Here is a 26,581-nt window from a genome sequence, read left to right as displayed (position 1 = left end):
AAGAAATCCCTGTGGATAGCCTGACTCTGGACAATGGCTCTGACACAGAGGGAAGCTCTGAGAAATAGCTGTCTCTGAAGAGTCTCATGCAGGGGACCAACAGACGCAAGGGGCTTGCCAGTAAGCGGCAGTGGGACTAGCTTGCATGGACAGGGCGTCATGCTCCATTCACAGGTCCACCTGCAGAGCCAGTTGGCAGAAACTTCTTTCTGAGAAGGCCTGATTCTCCACTGCCTTGCACTGTGTGCTGTCATTTACGTCAGTGCAAAGTGAGGGTAAAATGCTACCAGGGCAATGAAAAGTCAGGCCCAAGTGGGGGCCTGAGTCTAATCTCACACTGGTTTTATGCAGGTGTAACTCCATCGACTTCACTGGACGAATCCTGATTTACACTGGGGTAAGTGAGAGCAGAATCAGGCCCTCTATTTCCACCAGGTCCTTGCTGTGTTTGGAGTAAAAGAATAGAAGAGTCTGGAGGCAAGTTAGAAAAATAGCAGTTGTTGTTATTGAGAGTGAAATTCAACTACAGGAGCAAGGCTGGTGCCTCCTCCCAGTTGGAGCGGATGCTCCAGTCTTGCCCTTCCATTTAAACTGAGCCCCGAGGCAACCCTGTGGCACCTTAGGCAGCTTTCCAAGTTCCTCTGAGTTGGATCAGTCCAGTTTCCAGATGCAGCTGATCATGTTCTTTTCATTGTGACAGCATCCGTGTAGGAGGAGAGCCACTGGCATCAGCCCCGCTTCCCTGGAAACAAAAGATATGTATTCCCTAGATAGGGGACAGAGTGAGAGATGCGGGTTTCTTGCTTCGTGGTGTTTTGAATATGACCTCCACCATTAGTCCAGCTGTTTCACTGTGTATGTAGATGAGCAGAGGGAATTAATCCTAATTAATACTTTCTACTTCAACATTGCCTTTCTTGTAAAGTATCTCAAAGTGCTTGACAAGGTGCTAATTACACCTCACATCACCCTCTGCCAGCGAGGGGAGTATCATTTTCCTCATGCTGCAGATAGAGAAGAAGAGATCCAGAGAGATGACAGTGACTCATCAAGATCATGCAACAGAGTCAAAGAGAACCCAGGCATTCTGACTTTCAGTCCCTTGATCTCATCATTATGCAACACTGCCTCTCTGGGCAGATGCAATTGTTCTGTCCCTTAAGGAGTAGAATGGGGTGTCACCCATCTCTCTTGAGTGCCCCTTCCAGCCAGGTGTGTCTGTAGTCTTTAAATGGTCCCGGCCATGGTATTGGGCCATACCCCCAAGGCTTCCTCCCTGGAGGCAATAGTTTCACCCTCTCTGGTCTGTTCTGGCCCCAGCTGGGCCTCTTAGCAGTTTAGTTCCCCTTCCGGGGGTTTATCTCAGTTCAACGGCAGGCCCACTTCCCTAGTAGTATTTGGGGTTGTGGGGGGATCTAGGCCCAGCCACTACTCTGGGTCCCAGCCCAGGGACCCTAAGAATAGCAGCTATATGCCACTGGGTTCCTTTAACGAAACCACCTTCAGTTCCTTGGGCCACTTCCCCATGGCCCCAGCCTTCATCAAGCCTTCACCATTAGCTCGGGGCTCTTCTACATTCAGGCCCAGCAGCCAGCCAGGGGCTCTTCCTCGCTCCCCCAGTCCTGGGTTGTCTATGGTTCTGCAGTCCCCTTTAGCTAGCTAGGAGCACCATCTGTGCTCCACTGACTCCAGCAGCTCCTTTTATATGACCCTTCTGGGCTCTGATTGGCTGCTTCCCCTGCAGCCACTCTAGGCTACTTGGAGGACTCCTCTACTACTCTTTTCTTGGGGAAGGTATTACAGGACCCTGAGACCTCTAGCAAGGGGCCTCTGGGACTAGTCTACCCCCGTCACAAAGAGACTGATGTGTGCAGAGTTCTGATCACCATTTATTTTTAAATGAACATTAGTGAGATGGGAATTTTACAGCTGACAATTCTGCATGATTTAGAGGTGTAAGTGCTTACAGCTGCTCTAACGAGAGATCATGGGCTTGTACTGATAGCCACAGAGAAGACCTTATTCATGGGTAAGGAAAAGTTCCAAAAAATAAAAAGAAGAGATGTTATGAGCCTGTGTGAACTATATTCAAATCTGTGGCTAAATGGCTGTGGAATTAGGCTTGGGGATGGGCTGCCCTGAATGGAAATGCACCGAGAAGCCAAGTTAATTCCATAAAGTCACCCAGTGGGTCGTTTGAAAAGTGGGTAATGGAACCCAAGAGTCCCAGCTCTGACCACTAACCAACCCTTCCTTTCCATTTATCTCTCCATTCACGTCTTCTGACCTATAGGGCAGTATTTTCTTTTTAACTTCAGCTAACGTGGCTGCCCTAACAGACGCGTGTCATGCTGGACCAGAGGTATTCTGTTGTGTAAATGCTTGTGGTATGAATGCATTCCATTTCGGAGAAGTCACGTACCCCCAGTGCCTGGTACAAGCTCTGAAATTCTATAATCCCTCAGGAGTCAGAGATGTTTGAGCACAAGCCATGGACACAAGAGCATCTCCTGAGGAGCAGAACCGTAAGGTACCACATAGATTTCTAAGAGAACTAGCAAGGATTCTTCCTCCAGGCTCATTCTCATTGAGAAGAGACCTAGGGAGGGCTAGTCCAGGGATTTACTACTTGCTGTAAGCATTAATGTGGGGTCTCGCTACTCAACATGGGAGCCCCTAGATCATTTTGGGCCAAATCCAGGTCCCATTCAAACCGTGGAGTTACACCAGGGATACACTTGGCCAAGGGTTTTTGTTCAATATTATTTACGCTCAGACAACGTGCATGGTGCTGCACAAGACACTGAGGCCAGGTTTGCATTACAAACGTACATTGGTACAATGACATCACTCAGGGGTGTGAAAAATCCATCAGGGCAGACAGCACTCTGTCAGTCGGAGAGGTTCTCTCGGCAACGTAGCTACCGCCTCTACCGGAAGTGGATAAATTATGCTCATTATTTTCACATAGGATATGTCTGCACTACAGCAGCTCTAGCAGTACAGCTACGGCACTGCAGGAGTGTTACCGAAATCCTACTGCGGCTAAGGGGTTTTCCCATCAATGTAGCTCCAAGAGGCGGTAGCTGGGTTGATGGAAGAATCCTTCTGTTGACCTTGCCGCATCTACACCAGAGGCTTGTTCAACCTAACTTCGGCCTTAGTATAGACCAGGCCTAGTTCCTATTCTGCTGCCTTCGGGCCTGACTCTGATCTGGTTCATGCTACCTTAATGGATGTGTAACCCCACTGGCTTCTGATTTACGCCGGTGTAACTGAGCTTAGAATTAGGCCCTTTGTAACTATGTCTGTAGTTCTACCCTGGCACTGCAATTTACAGCGGGGTTGAAGGGCACCTGTGTTTCTGTGCAGGAGGCAGGATTTCAGCGGCATCTCCTCTCGGATTTTGAAGAGGTGGCACCTGTAAGCCCCAGCTTTTAAAAGAAGAAGGGGATTCATTTTTTTCTTTCCAGAATGAATAGCTTGAAGAGCAAGAGTTGTGGTAACTATAACGAGAGCGTCCAGCAAGTGGTGCCACAAACAACGCAGCTAAAACAACCCCCGTTTGCAGTTGAGGAAGAGAACAGAATCTGAAGCTGGCTCAGACAGAAAGGGGACGTGTAACTGTTGATAGTGGGGATGAGGGGTGGCATGGATTTTGAACCCCCTCCCCACAACTAAATAAATAAGAAGATCTAAACCCTGGCAGGAATCTGGAGGGGCATGTGATGCCTCTGGCCTCAGAGTCAGGGCCTGTCTACACTTCAAAGGCTACAGCAGTGCATCTGCTGCCCTATAGTTGCGCCTCTGTATCGCGTCAGTGTAGACGCCTCTTACGCCAACAGGAGGGGTTCTCGCTTTGGTGTAGAGAGTCCTGCTCCAAGGGACGGTAGGTTTTTCCTGTTGTCCTAGTGCTGTCTGCACCTGGGGGCTAGATGGTTCACACTGCTCAGACAGGTAGCTATGCCGCGGCAGACCAGCCCTTTAGGACCAAGTAAGAGGACTGAAGGCACTGAATGGGAGAGGGGAACTACTCATAATTAGAGCCGGGGACCAGATTTCCTCTTCCTCCTGCATGGAGCTAGTGACGATGGTCACCACAAAACCTTGCTACTAGCCAATGAAAACCTGAAATACCATCATGGCAGGTTCCACTGCTGACCCATCTGAGAAGAAGCCACATGACATTTCTTCCCCAGTGTGGGCAGAGAGGGCGAGGAGAGGGATGATGGATCGGATCCAAAGCTGTTTGAAGTTAGTGGGAAGACTCTAATTGATTTCCCTTTGGATCAGGTTCCTTGTGTGTCTCTGGTCCCTGGCTGCTGATCTGACAGACAAAGACAAGTGTTTCTGCCTGCTAGTGCTCCACAGCCTGTTACACAACAGGAGAGCACACTGGATCTGCCTGGGGAAGGACAGCCCAATGGTTAGGTCAATAGCCTAGGACGTGAGACACCTGAGTCTAATTCCCTGCTCTGCTGCAGGGGTTCTGTGTGACCTTGGGCAAGTCACGCAGCCTCTCAATGTCTCAGGTCCCCCATCTGTAACATGGGGGTAATAGCGCTGCCCTGTCTCACAAGGGTGTGGTGAGGATAAATACGTTATAGATCATGACACGCTTTGAGATCTGCTGATAAGTGCTATATAAGAGTTAGGCATTCTTCTCATCAACAACGTTGTCAACTAAGTTCTCACTGCAGAATCTTCGGTATCAGCCATGAAGTGAGAGGCAGGAGAGTCGTAGATTGTTTTAGTGGGGGAGAGATTAGTATAGCATTGTCTCAGAGTCACCAATCTATAAGGTACTTTCCGCTTGGGAACAGTTTCAGGTTGCATAAGCAGAGAGGAAGAGGTTTGTTCTATCTGGTCAAAGATTAACGATGCATGTAAATTTCAGCAGTTTAGAAACATTGCTAGTTATATTTTTGGCTGAAAAGTCCATTTTCAAGGCAGCAATGTGAGGCACATTCTACATTTGTTATAGAAATGATTTCCTGAGGTGATGTAGTTCTCTGGAACAGAACCAGATGGCGGTTGCCATATTCATGTCCGAGCAAAAGTAGAGGAGGCGGCTGGCTTCCAGCAGACTCCTGATTTCCCTCCCTGGCCCAGTGCGTATCTCTCCCAGAATTACAGGTGTTGCTTTACTCAGATCCAGGTTTTAAAACCCAGCTGTGAATACTGGAAATGCTTTAAAGCAAGGGGAGAGATAAGACTAGACTAAACCCTGTGCTTCAGTCCCATCTTCTGCAGCTGTTCTGTGTCCCAGCACACATTCATGTGATTTAGCCAAGAAATTCTTTCACCCTGAGAGAGAGGTTGTGGAGTGAGTCCATGTGACGCTCATAACAAGAGAGATTGAAGCCCCTTCCATAGTCCCCATCTCCTCAAACTAGCAGTCTATCTGCCAGCCACAATGGAGGAGCAGAGATTAGAAAATGACATGATTGTTTGTTTTGGCTTGTTAAAGCAGTTTTCTCCAAGTGAAGGGTGTGCCACCCAGGGGGCACAAAGGACTAACTGGGGGGGACATGGACAGACCTCTCATTTGTTCTGAGGAGTCTTAGTTTTCATTCAAAAAGCCTCTAGCTTTTATGGTTGCAAAGAAAAGCATCAAAACGTGACCCATGCATAACTCATATCTGCCTGAGTTTGCAGAGAGCCTGACCGCTGAGATGTGTGAAATGCACCATTCATTTCTGTAGGTGCTAAAAGTATCTCACTGCTCACCAAAACATATAAGAAAAAGACTGTTTGGAGATCTATACCACCATTTCCCAGCGGAAGGGCCAGGGTGCAAACACCTAAAAACACAGATTAAGATGAGGAGGCTGTTACTGCGTGGCTGGACTGCAGGAGAGAGAGATGGGGTTTGTTTTCCTGGACTGGGACTCTACTTTTCAAAAGTTGCGGAAATGCTGGTTTAAGGTGACCCTGGGTTATTAAAACTCAGCTGCCTTGCAAGCAACTCCATGCTGCAGCTCTTAGATGTCTGATTGCAGGGCTGATCTTGGCAGCAGAGAGATTAACTCTCCACCGCGCCCTTGAATTCATACTTGCACAGCTCCACTCCCAGGTGTATGGTTCCGAGTCACTCCTCTCTTGTCAGCCTTGTCTACATGGGGGGAAATTTCTGAGCATAGGTATAGCAAAGTAACTCCCCATGTGCGCAGTGGTCTGGAATGAAGGCGATTGTATTCCAGAATAACCAGTCCACTTCCAAAGCACAGTAATTGATTTCGCTTTTCTTTGAAACTGCCTTCCCCTCATCCTCTGGGTCATTCTAACCCCATGGATTAATCCTGAACTCCTTCAGCGCATGTCTGTAGCGGAAGTCTGGCTGTGGTGTAAGTGCCTTATGGGCAGGTAAATCAGACCCAGCCTCTGCTCCAATGCGTGTATTATCGTTATCTGTCCTGAGGCAGCCTTAGAGCCCCAGTCATGGATCCCGTTTTGCTAGGCACTGCACACACACACGCACAACAGAGAAACAGTCCCTGACCCCTTACGTCTGCTACTCGAAACCAGGCTTTCCTCATCTAAGTAGCCATTCTGAAGTAAATGGAATTATTCCTGTGAGTAAGGGCTACTCGTGTGAGTAAGCCTGGCAGGAGCAGACCTGTTGTTACACTAGTGTAAACCCAAAGTCATTCCATGTAAGTTGCGGAGTTGCTCTGAATTGATACCAGTGTTGCTGAGAGTGAGCTAGGCCCATAGGCTGCAGTATATTTGCCCAGGTGGGAGGCAGGTAGAATAGGGGCATGCTGCAGCCGGAGTGTCCCTTTAATAGCAAGTTGTTTAAGCAAGCGTAGAGAATAAAATGAAACCTGGGAAGACGCCCCAGTCCCAAACAGGGGCGGCTCCAGGCCCCAGCACGCCAAGCGCATGCTTGGGGCAGCAAGCCACGGGGGGTGCTCTGCTGGCGCCGCGAGGGCTGTAGGCAGGCTGCCTTTGGCGGCTTGCCTGCGGAGGGTCTGCTGGTCCCACAGCTTCGGAGGACCTCCCGCAGGCAGCCTGCCTGTCGTGCTTGGGGCGGCAAAATGCTCAGGTCCTCAAAAGTATTTAGGTTCTTAACCTCCATTGCTTTCAGGGGAGTAGGCACCTACACACCCTTTGAGGCTCTGGGCCAAAGAGCTCACGGTCAATGCTCAATCCTGTAGAGAGTGTGATCCTGCAACGAGAGGCGTGGCTCTTTTTGGTTGTAAGTGCTTTGGGGTAGGGGCTGTCGTTTCTGTATGTTCGCACAGCACCTAGCGCGACTGGGCCTTGACCTGCTTGGCCTCTGGGCTCTACTCCAATATAAGTGTGAAATACCAATAATGATCCTAAGGCAGCCCTCTGCACCGGCACAGTGCCGCCTCGAAATCAACAGAGCTCCATGACTGCTGGACTGAGAGCAAATGCAGGCAAGAGACAATGTGAGAGAGCATCAAAAATGGGATGAGAATAGGGGGTAACATTAGAGAAAAAAACATGTGCTTACTACAGATTGTTATGTGCACTACCTGATGGCATTGAATATATATATGTATATATACACATACAGCTGCATTTATATCTACCCCATCTACACATGCATAAATAAACTCTGTATGCTGTTTATTTCACTTGATTGAAATGTACATGGATGATTTATATGCATTGTCTGGGTTAATTGGTCCCTGGCGCCAAGGCACCTGTGGCCTCCCGGTGACCCTTTAATAATGCCAAGGAGGAGGAAATTAGCCACACCCAAGGCGCCAAGGAGACGGGCTAGTTTGTCTGCTGGTGGGAACCTGATTCCAGGTATTGCTGATGCTTTGTGCCACACACCAGTTACTTTGTAAGGAAGGAAAGGGGCTGTGGGGGGAGCAGCAGAAATGAGAATACAGATTAGGACACTACTGTCCCTAAGAATCTCTGGTCAGATCCTTGGCTGGCGTTACTTCACAAAGTTTAACGGTGCTGCCTTGGTTTACCAGCTGATGATCTGACCATCTGTGGCTCGGCTTGAAAATCCCAGGTGGTGTTGGCTAGAAGCTCCTAAGGGAATGTCTCCTGTTGCTGCCCTTCTTCTGCTTTGCTGGTGTGTTCCTCCCATCTGCCAACTAATTAGAAGTCAAGGTCATTTAGCCCCCACTTCTCTGTAAATAGCAGAGGGGAAGTGGAGCTGATACCTAGGCTGACCTGTGACTCTGGGCCTGGATTGTTTCTCCACCTTGCACAGGGCCAGCAGCAAAGGGAATTTTCCATCCCCTTGCTGCAGAGCTCCCAGGAAAGAAAGTCTGGCATTTGCAGTCAGTGTGGCTGTGACATGGGGGTGGGTGCTGACAAGCTGCCGCTCCCCAAATGTGATAGTGGGGAATGATGAACCCTTCCAATCTCTGTGGCTCTGGGGCTTTGCTTCAGACATCCTCCTTTCCCGCCCATCCTCAATGGGTTGGTTGCTAAACACAGGACTACATGCTGCTGGGGCTCACTCTTCACCAGCTGCCCCTTGCTGGCTTGTGTCCCGCCTGCCCCCTTCTCTCCCAAACGAGGTGGGTCAGAGCTCGATGGGCTTGGTGCATGCTGGGTGCTGATCTCAGCTGACAATCTGGCCATAAGCAGCACAGTGGGAGGTGCTGGAAAATCTGGCTTTGAGCTCTTCTGAAAATCTACTCTTTGTGTGCAACCTGACCTCTTGCCACCCTGGGATCTTCTAACTGGGGCCCATAAGCTAGTGGGGAAAAGCCCTGGGTTTCTTGCCTTCCAAATGCATCAAGTATCTGGTATTGCTTAAAAAAAACAAATCTTCCCTGAGCGTGGTACCTGTGGCCCCTCCTAGAAATGACTAATCAGCCAGCAGGAGGTGATGCTGTTCTGATTGCCAGAGGAGCAGCTGCAGTTCCAATATGTAAGTAACGGATGTGAATTTCCTGCTCTCGGGCTTGATTGGCCTGTTGGTGGGTTTTATAGATCCAGGCCCTGTGCTGTGAACGTGGGAAGGGACAGCAGATGGATGCGCTGCACAGGAGGACAGACCATCCTCAACAGTGGAGGCCATGCTGGACGGGGGCAGGGAAGGGTCCGTGCTCCGCTGCGGCCTACGGAGTATGAAACTTGCGTGCGAGGCTGCTGCGTGGCCTGGAATGATGAATGGCTCTGACAGAAACGGCTTCCTCAGCTCTGATCCCAGCCGGAAAACACTAAGCAACTCATTGTTTTCAAGGTTACATTTGAGGAGCAGAACAAACATGGCAGCTTCCCTGCCTCAGTGAGCCTGTGGGTCTAAATAGCTCCTTGGGGATGGGAGGCTGAGATGGGAGGCTGAGAAGCAAGACATCCTGCCCTAACTCACCCTTCCCTTGTTCTCTTTAACAGGCTTGATGATATCCTGGGGCTGGGCTAGGGTCCTTGGGGCACTCTTCAGCTGTGGGAGGGAAGCTTGGATTAGCGACCCAAGCAGAGAAAAGAGTCTACCCAATTTTCTACATAAATAAATCTCTGGTTTAGGACCAGACCTGGTTTAGCTATTTTAAATCAACGGTTCCCAGCCTTTCCAGGCGGCTGTCTCCTTTCTGATTTGTCTTGTGTGCCCCAAGTTACACCTCATTTCAAAACGACTTGCTGACAAAATCGGACCTAAAAATACAAAAGTGTCACCGCTACACTATTGCTGAAACCTTGCTGACTTTCTCATTGTTACCACAAATTATAAAAGAAATCAATTGGAATATAAAGATTGTACTTATGTTTCAGTGTATAGTCTATAGAGCAGTATAAACCAGCCATTGTCTGTAGGAAACTGACTTTGCTAGTGTTTTTATGTAGTGTGTTGTGAAACTAAGGAAATATCTAGATGAGTTGAGGTACCCACTGGAAGACCTCTGCATGCTCCCAGGGGCACGCGAACCCCTGGTTGAGAACCACTGCAGATCCATCAAGATGTGGTTTGATTCCTGCATACTGGCATGTTGGTTGCATGTTGCTTTGTCTCATTAAACCAGGGAAGTCATGCACGTGTGTTTGAAAAATGTGATGCTGTTTGGCTTGGTACCAGCCCTATAGAGCCCTTTTCTTAGCCCTTTCCCGCTCCCCCCTCCCCTGAGCCATCTTGCCACCAAGTACTACAATAGACCACATCAGTACTTGCTACAGCAGGGGAGGGCAAACTTTTTGGCCCGAGGGCTGCATCTGGGTATGCAAATTGCATGACGGGCCATGAATGCTCACAAAATTGGGGGTTGGGGTGCGGGAGGGGGTGAGGGCCCTGGGGTGGGGCCAGAAATGAGGAGTTCAGGGTGTGGGAGGGGGCTCCAGCCTGGGGCAGGAGGTTGGGGTGTGGGGGGGAGGGCTCCAGCTGGGGATGCAGGCTCTGAGGTGGGATTGGGGATGAGGGGTTGGGGGTGTAGGAGGGTGCTCTGGGCTGGGACTGAGGGGCTCAGAGGGTAGGAGGGGGATCAGGGCTTGGGCAGGGGGTTGGGATGCAGGAGGGGGTCAGGGGTGCAGGATCCAGGTGGTGCTTACCTCAAGCAGCTCTCGGAAGCAGCAGCATGTTCCCCCCTCTGGCTCCTATGTGGAGGCACGGCCAGGCAGCTCTGCACACTGCCCTGTCTGCAGGCGCTGCCCCTGCAGCTCCCATTGGCCACAGTTCCTGGCCAATGGGAGCTGCAGTGGCGGCGCTTTGGGCGGGGGCAGTATGTGGCTCCCCCTGCCTGCGTCTACACATAGGAGCTGGAGGGGGGACATGTCGCTGCTTTCGGGAGCCGTGTGGAGTGTGGCAAGCCCTGTACCCCGCAAAAGGTGCCAGACGCCCAGGGAATTGCCATGAAAGCCTGTGTCTGTGTGAGTGAGGAACTATATTCTAGCTGAGTTTCGCCCAGGCGTTAATATCAATGAGGGGCTAATCACTGCAAAGCCCAGGCAGGTCAGTCTCTCCAGAGAAGTAGCAGCCCCTGGGGTATAGACTGGTCAGAGCAGATTCAAGAGGCCCAGGGAGATGCACGAGTTTTTGTGGCTAAAGGGTCACCTTGAACTGGCTGAGCGACCCCCCCCCTTACACCCGAAGCACTGATCTGAAACTGGAAGCAAGAGGGCAAAGCCCTGCTGGTAGGCTTTGAAGGACTGGACCTAGAGGGTACCGTGGAAGAGGGTGACACCAGGTAAGCTAGCATGTGGGTAGACTGCTGTCCTGCTTTCTCAGCAGTGCTTGGGTGCTAAAATAAACTGCTCAGGGGGGGCTGGCTGGTCACTGGTGACGCTGCCATTGACCTTGGAGCGTGAGCGAGCCACAGGTGCTGGGCTAAGGTCTCCCCCGCTGGGTTAATCGCAGTGAATCGTGGGGAGACTGGACGCCTAAAGCCACGATCTGCAGGGAGAGAATGCAGGTTGCCTCCCACTGAGAGGTGAGTACTGGACGGGTTGAGACCTGACAGAACTCCCTTGAGCAGGTTCGGTTCCCTCCAGAACCGTAACAAAGCTGTACCAGCAAAAGCACATTTTGGCCGGGGTAACTGTGGCTACACTGGAGGCTTGTGTGCCAGCACATCTCTATCGGTCGGGGATCAAACCCCCCTGATTGGTGTAGATATATTGTAAAAAATGCCCCACTTGGAGCACTGAAAAAGTGCTAGGGCTTGCTGTTATTACTAGCCATAGAGTCACCAATATTTTATGAAAATGGTGTGGAGTGGGTCCATTCTAGGGTTCAAAGTGTGTGTGTTTGGGGGCAGGGGTGTCTGTCTTTGCTAACTGGATTCTTTGCATCTATAGATGTGAGGGATTTGAATACGTTTGAGCAGTTTAGAGTGGAATAGCTCTTGCAGTGCTGGATGTACCAAGCAAGAGGCGCTCTGTGGGTGTAGAAGTTTATGTTTAGACTTGAATAAAACAGTGATCCATCCCCTTTTCTCACAGAATCACTCTGAACTGAGATTGCTAGTGGCTGCAGCCTGCTTAAGGAAAAGCAAATCCTCTCCCGCCTTTCTGGAAAATGATGGAAAATGAAGTGTTTGCATCGTTTACTTTCTACAGCACAATCTTGATTATAAAAATGTATGTTCTCGCCATCATTACAGGACAAGTGAGGCTCAGAAAGAAGGTACGTTCCAGCTTTTCTGCACTCCAGAACTGCCTGCGCTGCTTTGGGGTTTCTGTTAGCATTTCTGCAACTACGGAGGGTTGAGTTTGAGCCTTTAAATAGTGGCTGACTGCTTTTACTGAGGTTTTGAAGCAAGTTGAAAACTATTTTGTAGCTGCAGTAGATCAGGTTGGAGTGGTGTGTGAGTATTTCCCTCCCATCTGCAACATGTTTAGAGTAGGATTCAAAAAGATAAACAGTCATTTGCAAATCTGAAATGCCATGCAGGTGAATTCCTTTTGGAACCAGCCTTTTCACTAACTATCAGTTTGACAGTTTGTCTGTAAGAAACTAATTTAAAAAATGTTGTTTAAGTGAATAGCAAAACAAACAAACAAACAAACAAAAAACAACCCTGTGAACTCTGAGTCTGTTTGTGGCTTTTTAAAGGCTGAATTCCTACTTGTGTTTGTTACAGGAGGACCTAACTTCTGAGGAGGTAAACAAGTCTAGAGGGAACATGTTTTGGGGTTGGGAAGTAGAACAGAAGTATTCTCCTAGTGCAGGCAGAAAAGCTGGCCTGACATGTCAACGGAAGTCAATCAAACATTAGCTCATGTTTTTTTTCCTCTTGCTAGGACATTCTGTCCTTTTTCCTTTAAAAAAAAAATTCCCAACCAAACGCCCTGCAACAAAGAGAAATCTGCTATAAAGCAGTTCAAAAATATTAGTCAAATTTCTACTGGAAACTGGTGAAGGTGTGTGTGTGCGCGCGCGCGTGTGTGTGTAATAACAGGCCTGTTTTTAGGACTCTCTCTCACTGTGAAAACTACTGTGAGGACCTGGTACTTTTGTGCTGTAACTCTGATGTACTTAACATGGTTTGGGCTTGCACTGTCAATCCCAAATCATTCAATCTCCCTGCACTGTGCTACAGCCCTGCTAAAATCCAAGGCTCTAGAATGATTAAGGAACAGAGTCGGGTCCTTTCTGTGCTGCAAGACCAGACTGCCACTGCTGTAAATGGATCCCAGCATAGCAATTCCTGTAACATATGTGGAGACAGGCTATTTATCAAAATCTGAACTCTGTGATCAGTGAGTCGGGGAATTATCCTTTATGTACATATGACTCAGTAAGTTCAAAAGGCACGTTAAAGCTACTGAATCAAATGCCAGTTCAGGAAGTTGTATGATAGCTGTACTTCTAAAAACAAGCAAACAAAAAACCCTTCTGATTTCATAGGACACAGAATTCTTTGCCATTTCTGGCAATTGTTTGGTTTTTTTATCACTGCATTGCACTATTAAACAGCTGCCGTGTACCATCCCAGAGGCGGCTGCATTTCAGTGCTAGGTGAAGTATCTCCTGTATTATATAACAGATCACATGGTGGTGAAATTGAGTTAAGCTTGCAGTGTGGCTTTGATCATGGGTGACTCACAGGTGGCACAGAAAGGGGGACACCAGCTAAAGGGGGGCACGTGAACCCCCTCCATGTGACTGTTCCCCACCCCGTCCCCAGCCCGGGGACCCTGAGCTCTCCCTGTCCCCTCCCCATTCCACGTTACCTGAGAGGGGAAGGGGCTCTGTCCCCATGCTGCGCTGGGTACCAATTTCAGTGGCTACTGATTTCTGAGCTGCCAGGCTCTCCTGGGAACCACAGCAGCGATAGAAGCAGAACATGGGGTTGCCGGGTAGCCCCACGTTGGCAGCTCCTCCAGTGTGGCTGTACTGCCCCCAGCCGAGCCCCCAGCCCTGCCCACCTGTGAGGCTGTACAGACCCACACAGGAGACACAGCTGCGTGGAAGGGCTGGGGGCGGGGTGACCCCATGTTCTGCTCCTTTCGCTGCTGCGGGTCCCTGCTGAATGTGCCACCCCCAGGCATCTGGAGAGGGTCATCTGATCATTCTTGTCTCTCCTAGGTGTCGCCTTTGGCTTTGATTACAATCCTGGTCGCTCTGACCTGTCTTGCTTTCCCATGCTTGGGCTCTGTTTGAAGGTGGTGGTGATATGATGGCATTAGAAATATGCAGATTCCTTCTCACCCTCGCATATGGTTCAGTCTTTTGAGACGATCACTTCCTCCTCCCTGAACCTCCGAACAAATGAGTGAAAAGGGTGAAATCCTGGTCCCCCTGGAGTCAGGTTTGCTCTGTCTCCAACAAGGCCAGGATTTCATCCCACGTCTGGAAAACCTCAGCCCCCAAAAGCTTCAGACTGTATTGTAAGCAACTGGAAAAGGGGGCAAGAATGGAAACCCCAAGGAATAGCGGTCACTGCTGCTGTGTGCAATAAACACTAGAGCTGAGATTCTCCTGAGTCCCACTGACTTCTGAAGATCTGGGCCCCAGTACCCACTAAGGTACTTAAACGTTGCTCTGCTCAGCATTGCTGTGCTGCGGCAGCCGGAGGCCTGGTGGAATTCTCAGCCCCAAGCTAGGTGCCTCGGCTCCCCGGTCAATGCATGGGGAGCATTAGGCACCTAAGGCAACTCATCTAAGCTAGACATTAGTGAAATGCCAAGGAGAGGGCTTAGATATCTTAAGAGCTGACCTGGTGCCCCTGGCGGGTTAGAGATAGGTGCCTCCATCTCCTGGAGCTAGGCTCCAAAGCCAAGTCCATGCCCTGGAAGCCAACAGTGTGTGTGTGTTTCTCTCATGCTTTCCCTGTGCCCCCAGTTGTCTCATTGTGGGGTGCTGTGCTCTCCCCTCCACCACATACCAATTGGCGGCTTGTATCCAGCCCTCCTGCAATGGAATCTGACAGGGATTGGGTCTTGGGGTGAGCACACCGATGGGTCCCTTTGGCAGGATAGGCATTCCTGTGTTTTGGGCCCTGCATGGCTTAGGCTTGAGTGAGGGCTCTGAGCAGCTTGCTAGCTGTGGGTCAACATCAGGGCTTAGGCAGCATTTCAAAGGCTGATTGGTGGAAATGTAAGCACCAAGGGGATCTTGGAGGGCTGTTTTGAACATGTCAGTGGTGCCAAAAGAGGCAGATGAGGCCCCTAAATACCTTTGAGGAGCTGGGCCTGGGTCTCCAAATCCCTAAGCAGCTTTGACAATCTCAGCCAAAGAGCCGGATCCTGCAAACGCTGGTCAGAGCAACTTGCATGCTCCAGTGGCCTGAATACGTGACTGAATTAATCACGTGCAGGGGAGTTGGCAGGAGCAGGCCCCAAGACTGTGTGTAAAAGCTGCACACTTAATGAGGAACAGAAAGGGATCACCTCCTACATGCTATGTGCAGCCCAGAGGAGCTGGCCTTGCCATGGGAACATTAACTCCCCATTTCCTGGCTCTCTATTCAGAGAGCAACCTTCACATTGTGCAGCAAACTTGATTGCACTTAGCATCCTAGTTCTGGAGCCCTGCAAATCCGCGGCTAGCTGCCGATCAGATGCGGATGCAAATGTCGTATCTGCGCAGGGCTCTACGCCTGATGCCCCCATGAGTCTTGGTGGATATCATCTCCTCACGCCTCTGAGACGGCAATTCTCTCTTCCAGGCTTTCGCCAATCCAGAGGACGCCCTGAGGAACGGAGGGCTGCAGTACTGTCGAGAGGACCCAGACGTGGAGCGATGCCGCAGGCAAGTGCTGTACTGTGAATTCCATTGGCCAGCACATGGCTGGAATTCCTCTTGTGCGGCAAAATGCTCCTTGGCAGCTGCTCGGTGTCATGGGAAAGGAAAACAAAGGGCTCATTAATTTGACAATTACCTACATAGATTGATCAACAGGTGCCTGAAGCGAGTGCTGGGGCTAGTTAAATATTAAACGGAGGCTCTGGCTCATGAAACAGGGATGGATTCATGCCTGGGGTCCTAAAGCCAGCAATTCTGGGGTCCCATTATAACTGGTTCCTTAGGGTCCAGATGTTCAGAGTGTCCCAGGTGACTGTGGCCATGTCTTGAATTAATGCACTAAGGTTCCCCCAGCCCCCCGACCCAAATCTCCACTAATGCCTGCACAGCTCTGACAGTGGAATGCTCTGGACTCCCACACAGTTCTGCCAGTGCACCTTGCTCACCATTTCAGTCCTAGGTCTAAGAGACAGTCAGTGATGTCACATTGCATGTTGGTTTTGCCTCTAATGGGTACAAATGAGGTTGAGACCCCCTGCCCCCAATCTGAGCTCACTCGTGCTCCTGGCTAGATTTGAACCCAGCTCTCCAAAAGGTGCCAGGCTAGTGCATTAACCCACAGACGCTGTATTGTCATGAGAAATTTAAAACCTGTATTAAGGAACTTGGTTTTACATGACAGTGAAACCATAGCTAAGGCCTAGTCTATGCTACAGAGTTAGGTTGACATAACGGGGGGAGGGATAGCTCAGTGGTTTGAGCATTGGTCTGCTAAATCCAGGGTTGTGAGTTCAATCCTTAAGGAGGCCACTTAGGGATCTGGGGCAAAATCAGTACTTGGTCCTGCTAGTGAAGGCAGGGGGGTGGAGCTTGATGACCTTTCAGGGTCCCTTCCAGCTCTTTGACATAGGCAGCTTCCAGCAACCTAATTCTGTAAGTGTCTACACTAAAATGTTACTCCCACCAATGTAACTTGCCAACTTAATAATGGCACCTCTGCAAGAGACATAGAACTTAAGTCAATGTAGTTAGGTGGATGCAGTGCCAATGTAGACTCTGAATTGCTTAGATCAACTGTAGCTGCCTTTCAGAAGCCATCTCACAGTGCCCAGCACCTTAAATCAATACAATTGCTCCCGGTGAGGATATGCACCACCAACACAAGAAATGTAGTGTGGATGTGCAAATATGATTCAATTGCTGTATGTCGACGTAGCTTAGGTCAACTTAATTTTGTAGTGTAGACTTGCCCTAAGCCAGGGCCAGTTCCAGGCACCAGTGAAGGAAGCAGTTGCCTGGGGCAGCGCTCCATCCGTTATTGGGGCGGCACATCCAGGTCTTCAGCGGCAATTTGGCGGTGGGTCCTTCACTCCCTCTCTTCCTCTTCAGTGGCACTTAGACAGCAGCTCAATTGGGTTTTTCTTTTTTTCTTGCTGCTTGGGGCAGCAACAAAGCTGGAGCCAGCCCTGGTGTGTGTGTGTGTGTGTGTGTGTGTGTGTGGTGTGTGTGTGTGTTAGCTAGGTCACTGTAGAATGTTAATGCAGACAAGGTTCTGTAGTTATAATTGTGATGTGTCAAAGTAGGCTCCGCCATGGGGCATAATGTTTGATTTCACCTCGCTACGTTAAAAGGCTCAGTACAAACTGCCTGTGCGTTGCCTCTGCTGGAATTTTCCATGAGATAACAGATGGGAATGCTAAAAATCCCCTCTTTTTTGGCAGTGAAGATGTAGCCCTAGTGAATACAAGGCAGGAGCAATTTTAACCCTTGTTGGCTGGTCAAAGTAAACCCCAAGGAGAGCTTAGGGCCTACCTTGGGCTACAGAGACAAGTGCTGTCTCTTAACTGACCCACATTACAATGCTAGCGAACTCTTTTCCAAGTGAAGACAAAGCCTGACTTTCCCTCGAGCCCCAGCGGCTCGGCGCAGCTTGGGAGGAGGAGATGCCTGTGGTTAGGAGTTGTGCAAAGTGAGCCACAAAAGGACTGGAGAGAGCTCGACAGCGAGACCTGAGGGAAAACGAGCAGAGAGTCTGGAATCCCGCAGCCTTATAAGGAGCCCTGGCATTAAAGTTGGCCTAAAAGCTGCCTTTGTTTCTTTCCATTTCTCCTGCTGAAGTCTCTCTGGGAGGACACTATGTGCTGGCATAGCTAGCGCCGGAGAGTTTATTTTTGTTGAGCGAAGGGCTGGTTAGTGGCTGAGGCAACTTGGATGCAGTTAACTGTTCTTTCTCTGTGACTTCCAACGTGTCAGCGGAGAAACTGGTTGCATGACGCAGAAATGGTGGCGAAATTGGAGTTGGGTGTGGGGAGATTTATAGTTGTTTACTAATATACAGCTGGAACTGGAAAGGAATTGTAAGCAAAGGATTTAGGGGCCTGCCTTTCAGGCCTGCTGCGGTAAAGTACAGAGCAGGAGGAGTGTGCTCTGGGGATGGGTTGCTTATGGAAGTGGGGAAATGAACTGTAATGGAGCAGCTTTGTGTGTGAGAATGGGTTGCCCCCTAGTGTGTGCCCACAGGGAGGATGACAACCTGCTACTCCTACCAGCTCAGGGATATAGCTCATTGAGGAGTCTGTGATTTCAGATATGTGTGTGTGTGTGTGTGTGTGTGTGTAAGAGAGAGAGACTTGACCGAATAATTGTAGTCATCCATGTGGAACGATGGGGTGGGACCCACACATTTGACCTCGCACGCACTGAACATGCAAGGCCATGCCACATGGAAGATGCCATTTTATACAGAAACGCACCGGGGGGCGAGTCAAGCCTCTGGGATGGAGCAACACAGGTGTGGGTGGAGTACAGTAACTTCTCACTTAACGTTGTAGTTATGTTCCCGAAAATGCGACTTTAAGTGAAACAATGTTAAGTGAATCCAATTTCCACATAAGAATTAATGTAAATAGCAGGGGGTTAAGTTCCAGGGAATTTTTTTTCCCAGGCAAAAGACACACACACACACACGCACGCACACACACACACACACACAGTATAAGTTTTAAATAATTAATACTGTATACAGTAATGATGATTGGGAAGCTTGGTAGCTTGGTTGAGGTGGTTAAGTCAGAGGGTGGAAGAGGGAGGGATATTTCCCAGGGAATGCCTTGCTGCTAAATGATGAACTAACACTCAGCTGAGCCCTCAAGGGTTAACTCATTGTTGTTAATGTGGCCTCACACAGGGCCGGCTCTAGCCATTTCGCCACCCCAAACACAGTGGCACGCCATGGGGGGTGCTCTGCCCCTCGCCAGTCCCGCGGCTCCGGTGACCTCCTACATGGACTGGCGAGGGGCAGAGCAGAGGTGTGCCTGCGGATGCTCCACCAGAGCCGCGGGACCAGCGGACCCTCCGCAGGGACGCCTGCGGGAGGTCCACCGGAGCTGCCTGCCGCCCTCCTGGCAACCGGCAGAGCGCCCCCCGCGGCATGCCACCCCAAGCACGCGCTTGGCGTGCTGGGGCCTGGGGCCGGCCCTGGCCTCACACTCTGCAAGGCAGCATGAATGAAGGGAAGGGAGACAGCACGGCAGACAGAGACACACACTCTGTGTGTGTGTGTGTGAGACAGATTGCCCCTCTAAGTGTGCTGACCCCACTCAAAGTACATTGCTTTGTTAAGTAAATCAGCAAGCTGAGACGCAGCTGCTGCCAGGAAGCTCCCTCCGTCCTGAGCCCTGTCGTGTGTCCCCCTTGCTCTATGAAGATGGGGTAAACGGGGTGCAGGAGCAGGGGGAGGGGGACACCCTGACATTAGCCCCCCTCTACCACTCCCCCTCCCACAGCAAGCAGGAGTCTCGGGGAGCAGCTCCAAGGCAGAGGGCAGGAGCAGCACATGGCAGTGGGGGGAGGGACAGCTCAACTGCCTTAATAGCCTGCTGGGCGTCTGCAGCACAGGGAGCTTAGGGGAGCAGGGCGCTGATAGGGGGGCTGCCTGTTGACCCTGGTTCCAAGCCCCCACCAGCTAGCTGCAACGGGCTGCTGTTCCTGCAAGCAATGGACAAAGCAGGCGGCTGCCAAATGATATTAGAAGGGAGCATTGCACAACTTCAAACGAGCGTGTTCTCTAATTGATCAGCAACGAAACAATGTTAACCGGGACAGTAAGTGAGGAGTTACTGTACCTGCACTTAAAAAATCAGAACTGCCTCCTGACCCCTCATTTCTCATGGAGACCACCCAGCATGCAATATGGCCTGACTGCCCAGGCTACGGCGAGTTGCTCTGGATTTACACTGGCATAACCAAGAGAAGAATTTAGCCCACAGAGCTTAGCTACCAAGCTAGGCTCCAGGGGAATGTTACTGAGCAAAAGGCAGGTAGGAAGCGAGAGCTTTTGACACAGAGGCACCCAGGTGAGGGTAACTGGGTAGTAGGGTTGGGCCTTTTAGTCAGCAGATAAAAATCCTTATTAAAAATAAACAGACTCAGTGGCTGCCTTCCCACTCCTGGACAGCTTGGGGCAGGAAATGGCTTGATTGAGGTGTTGGCCACGGGCTGTGGTTGCCTTGTTTACATAAAACCTGCATTTACGGGTCTGGAGTGAGGATGGGGAAACAGGAAATGGTGACTGGGTTCCTTGGGACTTTCTGGCGCACACTCCGTCTGTCTCCCTCGGAAATAGGGATGTGGTGATTGGAAGCAGCTGTAAGGCACTGAGGTCTGTCATCCAGCTCCCTCTTCCCAGCATCTCTGCGTCAGTGCAAATGCTCAAAGTGCCGAGCACTCATTGTCCGTCTCACCCCACCCTTGCCGTGGAGACCTAGGCCTGCCAAGTGAGCTAATAACATGGCCAGAGGGCAGCATGGTGCGGGTGAGTAGGGTGCACTCCTGCTATGGCTTGCCATGCTACGGAAAAGGCTAGTGTCGACTAGAGACTAGATGAAACCTCGAAAATCCAGGCTTTCAAAGCCTTATTGCTTAAGGCTTATTGCTAGAGCTGGACACAACATTTCCAACAGCAGAGTTTTCTGTTAGGGAAAATACTAGGACTGTTGATTAATGGCAGTTAAGTCACACGCTGAACTCAAAAAAAAATTAATCGCAGTTTTAATTGCACAGTTAAACAATAGAATACAGACCACTTGAATTTTGTTAAATATTTTGGATGTTTTTCTACATTTTCAAATATATTGATTTCAATTACAACATATTTGCACTGTAAAAATGATAAACGAAAATATTTTTCAGTTCGCCTTATACAAGTACTGCAGTGCAATCTCTTTATCATGAAAGCGCAACTTACAAATGTAGGGTTTTTTGTTACATAACTGCAAATCAATTAAAAACTTTATAGCCTACAAGTCCACTCCGTCATACTTCTTTTTCAGCCAATCACTAAGAGAAACAAGTTTGGTTACAATTTGCAGGAGATACAGCTGCCTGCTTCTTATTTACAGTGTCACCTGAAAGTGAGAACAGACATTCACATGGCACTTTTGTAGCCAGTGTAACAAGGTATTTACGTACCAGGTATGCTAAACATCCCTATGTCCCTTCATGCTTCAGCTACCATTCCAGAGGACATGCTTCCATGCTGATGACGCTCATGCATTAATTAAATTTGTGACTGAATTCCTTGGGGGAGAATTGTATGTCTCCTGATCTTTGTTTTACCCGCATCCTGCCATATATTTCATGTTATAACAGTCTCTGATGATGACCCAGCACATGTTTGTTTTAAGAATACTTTCACTGCAACTTTGACAAAAGGCAAAGAAGGTATCAATCAATCTGAGATTTCTAATGACAGCTACAGCACTCGACCCAAGATTTAAGAATCTGAAGTGCCTTCCAAAACCTGATTGGGATGGGGTGTGGAACATGCTTTCAGAAGTCTTATAAAAGCAACACTCCGATGCGGAAACTACATCACCAAACCTGAACCACGAAAAAATAAAATCAGTCTTCTGCTGTCAAGTATCAAAGGGTAGCCATGTTAGTCTGTATCCACAAAAACAACAAGGAGTCTGGTGTCACCTTAAAGACTAACAGATTTATTTGGGCATGAGCTTTTGTGGGTAAAAAACCCACTTCTTCAGATGCATGGAGACTTTTGTATCATCATGGAGCCCATGTATCTGAAGAAGTGAGGGTTTTTACCCACAAAAGTTTATGCCCAAATAAATCTGTTAGTCTTTAAGGTGCCACCGGACTCTTTGTAGTCTTCTGCAGGTGACATCTGACTTAGATGATGAAAATGAACATGCGTTGGTCTGCACTGCTTTGGATCGTTATCCAGCAGAACCCACCATCAGCACGGACTCATGTCCCCTGAAATGGTGGTTGAAGCATGAAGGGACATATGAATCTTTAGCGCATCTGGCACATAAATTATCTTGCAACGCCAGCTACAACAGTGCCATGTGAATGCCTGTTTTCACTTTCAGGTGACACTGTAAACAAGAGGCAGGCAGCATTGTCTCCTGCAAATGTAAACAAACTTGTTTGTCTTATCAATTGGCTGAACAAGAAGTAGGACTGAGTGGACTTGTAGGCTCTAAAGTTTGACATGGTTTTATTTTTGAATGCAGTTATTTTTTGTACTTAATCCTACATTTTTAAGTTCAACTTTCATGATAAAGAGATTGCACTACAATACTTGTATTAAGTGAATTGAAAAAAATTACTTTATTTTTACAGTACAAATATTTTTAATAAACATAAATATAAAGTGAGCATTGTACACTTGGTATTCTGTGTTGTAATTGAAATCAATATATTTGAAAATGTGAAAAACATCCAAAATATTTATATAAATAGCATTCTATTATTGTTTAACAACACAATTAATTGCATGATTAATTGCAATTAATTTTTTTAATTGCTTGACAGCCCTCAAAAATACTGATTTGACAGAATCGGAATGTTTGTGGGCATGTGTAGGTTTCTGTGATCATTTATCAATGTTTTATTTGACTTTTGTTGTAGTATTATAAATTATGATGTAACGTCACCTCTTGTCTCAGAACATCATGAGTCTTCATATCCTGCCGTGACGTAATGATGTCAGAGTGTGATATGTCAGGCTATGATGCACTCTCATGTTGTGATGTCATCATGCCATGTGGTGGTGGTGTGCCATATGGCTCATGTCATGCTTTAGCCCATTACATTATGATACGATGTCCTGTCTCATACAAACTGAAGCAACACACTTCAACTTTTTGTCTTGATTTGAGATTAAATCATATTTAAAATCTGGGAATTATTCATGGGACAGAAACTCCAAATTCAACCAGCTGTGCTCATTTGTATCATGGTAGCACCTAGGAGTCCCAGTCATGGACCAGGGTCCCATTATGCTAGGCACTGTACAAGCACAGGACAGAAGAGTCCCTGCCCCAAAGAGCCTGCAGGCTAAGCAAGGGCTGGTACATGGAGTTACCAGTCATCTCTGGGGGATAAGGGGAAGGAGTTATTTTAAAGCTGACATGCAATGGGACAGGGAAGTGGGTTTATACTACTCCTCTTTGATAGGAAAAAGGACTTTTTTCTGACTACTTTTAACACTAGCAGTTTGGGTCTGGAAGTCTCTGTGGATAACTAGAGACCCAGTAGGCTCATGACATCACAGGTCCCAAACCAGCGAAACCTGACTGAGAGATGAAGGGTTTCGTTTTGGTCAAACTGTTCAAGGCTCGTCCCCATTGACATGCAGGTGGTTGAGGATGGGGTTTAATGGGGGGATAACTACACGGGTTCTCTCGCTAGCAAGGCCAGCTGCAGGGCCTGCTGAGCTAGGGAAGGTCAGTCCTATAGCCCCTGTCCATGTTGACCCCCCACAGTACGTTAATCTGCAGTAAAACCACAGTGCCCGCTCTCCGCTGGGTTTTTACACCAGGATAGCTAATGCCTGTTAGTTATTCTGGAGTCAGAACACCCCTCTTTTGTTAAAATCAAACCCTAAAATGCTTTTAAACCCTGATGTAACTCCTGTGCCCACCAGAGAGTTGGAAGGAAGGATGATGATCTCCTGGTAAGGACTGAGAGAGCTCCCACCCCCATTGCTCTAGGTCCCTTAATGAGCAGGGGAAGCAGAAAAATAGAAGCAAAACCTCTCAGACCGATCGCAAAGAAGCCAGTAGCCTTTCCTTTTGCTGGTTGCCTGTCAAGGTATTTTGTAGACTGGCCCAACCCTCATAACTCAGAGCTGCATCTGAATTTCCAACATTCCATTCCTCGTGGCTGTTGTCGTTAGGGTTTTTTCCCCCTGGGCCCAGTCCCTAACGAATATTGAGCCACGAGAGGATGACTAAGTGCATTGCCATCTCTATCACAGACCATTTAAAGGTGCATGTATGAAATGTAAGTGGCTTGTTGTATAAGCCTGGACTTGAGAAATAAACTGCACCTATTTCCTGTACCGTCTCCACTCCTTTTGCTGACCCCACTTATACAACCAGTTTCAGCTCAAACAAAAGCAGCATTAGGTTAGAACTGCCTGTCAAATGCAGTGGGATTTTGCAGGCTGGAAAGAGGAACCTACTGAGTGACTAAATAAACAAGGACACAGAAAACAAGACTCCGTGGGGAAAGCTGATGCCCCTTGGGGAGTGCCCCAATTCATTCAGCAGAAGCCAGAGTTGAAGTGGAGATTATTCTATGTGTGCGTTTTTGGGTGAGGGAAGGTCTCTGTGAACTAACACTCTAGGCCAGGGTGTTCGGAATTTAATATGCGGCTCCTTGTATAGGCACTGACTCCAGGGCTGGAGCTACAGACGCCAACTTTCCAATGTGCCGGGCGTGCTCACTGCTCAATCCCTGTCTCTGCCTCAGGCCCTGCCCCCACTCCGCTCCTTCCTGCCCCCTCCTCTGAGCCTGCAGTGCCTGAGGCGCTGATTGGCAGGGCTGCCGGGGGGTGGGAGGCCCTGAGAGCAGGGTGGGGGATGTATTACTGTGGCTCTTTGGCAATGCACTTTGGTAAATTCTGGCTTCTTCTCAGGCTCAGGTTTGCCACCCCTGCTCTAGGCTGAGAGCTGCAGTGTGAAGGAGGGTCATTTCTAGTGGCTTTTGGGAGGAGACCCGCACCGATCTTAATTTTTTGAGGCCCAATCCTATCAGGTACAGAGCACCCTCAGCTCCTTTCACTTCAGCAGGAGTTGAGGGCACTCAGCACCTCATAGGATGGAGGGCTCAAAGAGAGAATGTGGTGCAAAGATCCCGTCCAGCATTCACTAAGTCCAATGGAAAGACTCCCATGGACTTCACCTGGGAGTGGGATTGGTCCCTAACAGGTCATCATGAACTTGACCGTCATCTTAACTGTAACTATTTTATATATAAATTGGGATGGCTGGTAGCACTGCATATACTTAAGGTTGCCCAGCACTTCCCATTAGACTCTCTCCCAGCCAGAGGAGGGGGTAGAGAGGCAGAGCCAGGGAAACTTGCGTCAAAAAATTAGTAAAAGCTTGGATGACCTTCAATTTCCTTTCGGCATCTCATGGGAAATTTGGAAGAATTTACACACGTCTGTGTGCTGACGTAGTAAGTAGGTTTCATCCAGGATTTTGGTTTCCCCAGCTTCTAAGAAGCAGTGCTTTGTCCTTATTTCATAAACTCTTCCATTAGGGGCGGGGCAGGGCGGGGCAGGGCAGAGGGAGTTCAGTGGGAAAAATGAGTCTTACCATAGGCTCTAAACTCAGTCAGATGTCCTATCACAATATTTCTGTACTTCTCCCCATTTTTCATCACTAATAACACTTGCCTTAAAAAGCTACTGGGTGAGAAAATGAGGTGCTGAACCCCCCCACTGAAATCCAGCTGGAGTTGAGTACCAGGCCCCTTTGAAAATCCTGGCGCCTCTTCATTTCTTGGCTCACTTGTTTTGGCTGCTTATTCCTCCCCAGTAGTCCATGGCATTCCGACCAACAGCAAGCCATCCATCCTGTTTTCTGTACGGCTGGGCTGCCAAGGGGCAGTTCATCCAGTCCAGAAAGGCAGGGGCGTCAATATGGACTGACTAGGGTATGGGGGTGGGGTGGGAAGAAGAATTGGGCAGCTCAGTGATTGGTGGAAGGGAATGGACTCCAAGGCAGTCCCATAAGCCTGAATTGTCCTATTCACGTTTCCAGGGCCCATCGCAATGACATGGAGAACATTTTCCCCTTCCTCTTCCTTGGGGCCATCTACTCCCTGCTGGACCCCAATCCCATCGTGGCAAGGATCCACTTCCTGATCTTCTGCGTGGGACGGATAGTTCACACCGTGGCATACCTTCTGCGGCTGAAAGCTCCCACACGCTCCGTGGCCTACAGTGTGGCACAACTGCCCTGCTTCTCCATGGCGCTGCAGATTCTCTTTGCGGTCATCACACACTGGTAACATTAAAGATAACCCGCCGCCGCTGGTGCTGCAACGTGGATTGGAAAGACACGCCTTTGCTGCTTTCCCAAGAGAAGGACTCATTCTGCTGTGGCTTCAGTGTCAGCATCTCCCATCTGGGCAGAGCTCAGAGCTCTGGTAAATCTCCTCTGGGTGTGTGCAAGGCCCTATTTCCAGGAGCAGGCTGCAGAGGTGGAAGGATGTGCTCTTCGCAGCTGGATGCTCGTACATTAAGTACTCAGTAATGCCACAGCATTAGTACCACAGCAATAGCATTGTGGTATCTTCCAATCTTCTCGCTGGTGACCTGGGGGGAGGATTCTTGAGGGGGAGAGGGAATGACGCCAAGTTAAGAACACAACTAAACCAGGAAGTGGTGAAGAGTCTCTAAGTAGCCTGGCCCCATCACTATGGGGAGAGAAAAGCGGGAGACACTTGGTCCCCCTAACTCACTTTGATGGGAGTGTGTACGGTGAAGAGAGATGATGTCCCAACTCCTCTCTTCTGCAAGAATACCTGGTGATGTAGCGAAAAAGTTATAGTAGGAACAAACTGAGTCTTTGTTTTAAACAAACCCCTGCCCCCAAAACCTCATTTTTACTCTTTGATTAGAGAGACCTGACTTTCCTT

General features: G+C 49.0%; 1 protein-coding gene across 1 annotated transcript; it reads left to right on the top strand.

The window, feature by feature from the left end:
• The first annotated feature begins 332 nt into the window (after nt 1-332).
• PTGES (prostaglandin E synthase) lies at nt 333-26,480 on the top strand. Its single transcript, XM_030535921.1, has 4 exons — nt 333-397; nt 11,878-12,061; nt 15,549-15,631; nt 25,702-26,480. Exons 2-4 carry the CDS (start codon nt 11,954-11,956, stop codon nt 25,949-25,951), a joined length of 441 nt encoding a protein of 146 aa, XP_030391781.1. The 5' UTR covers nt 333-397; nt 11,878-11,953; the 3' UTR covers nt 25,952-26,480.
• The last annotated feature ends 101 nt before the right edge of the window (nt 26,481-26,581 follow it).

This window comes from Gopherus evgoodei, chromosome 16 (assembly GCF_007399415.2).
Source record: "Gopherus evgoodei ecotype Sinaloan lineage chromosome 16, rGopEvg1_v1.p, whole genome shotgun sequence".
NCBI classification, from domain to species: domain Eukaryota; kingdom Metazoa; phylum Chordata; order Testudines; family Testudinidae; genus Gopherus; species Gopherus evgoodei.
This window is presented reverse-complemented; position numbering and strand designations above follow the sequence as displayed.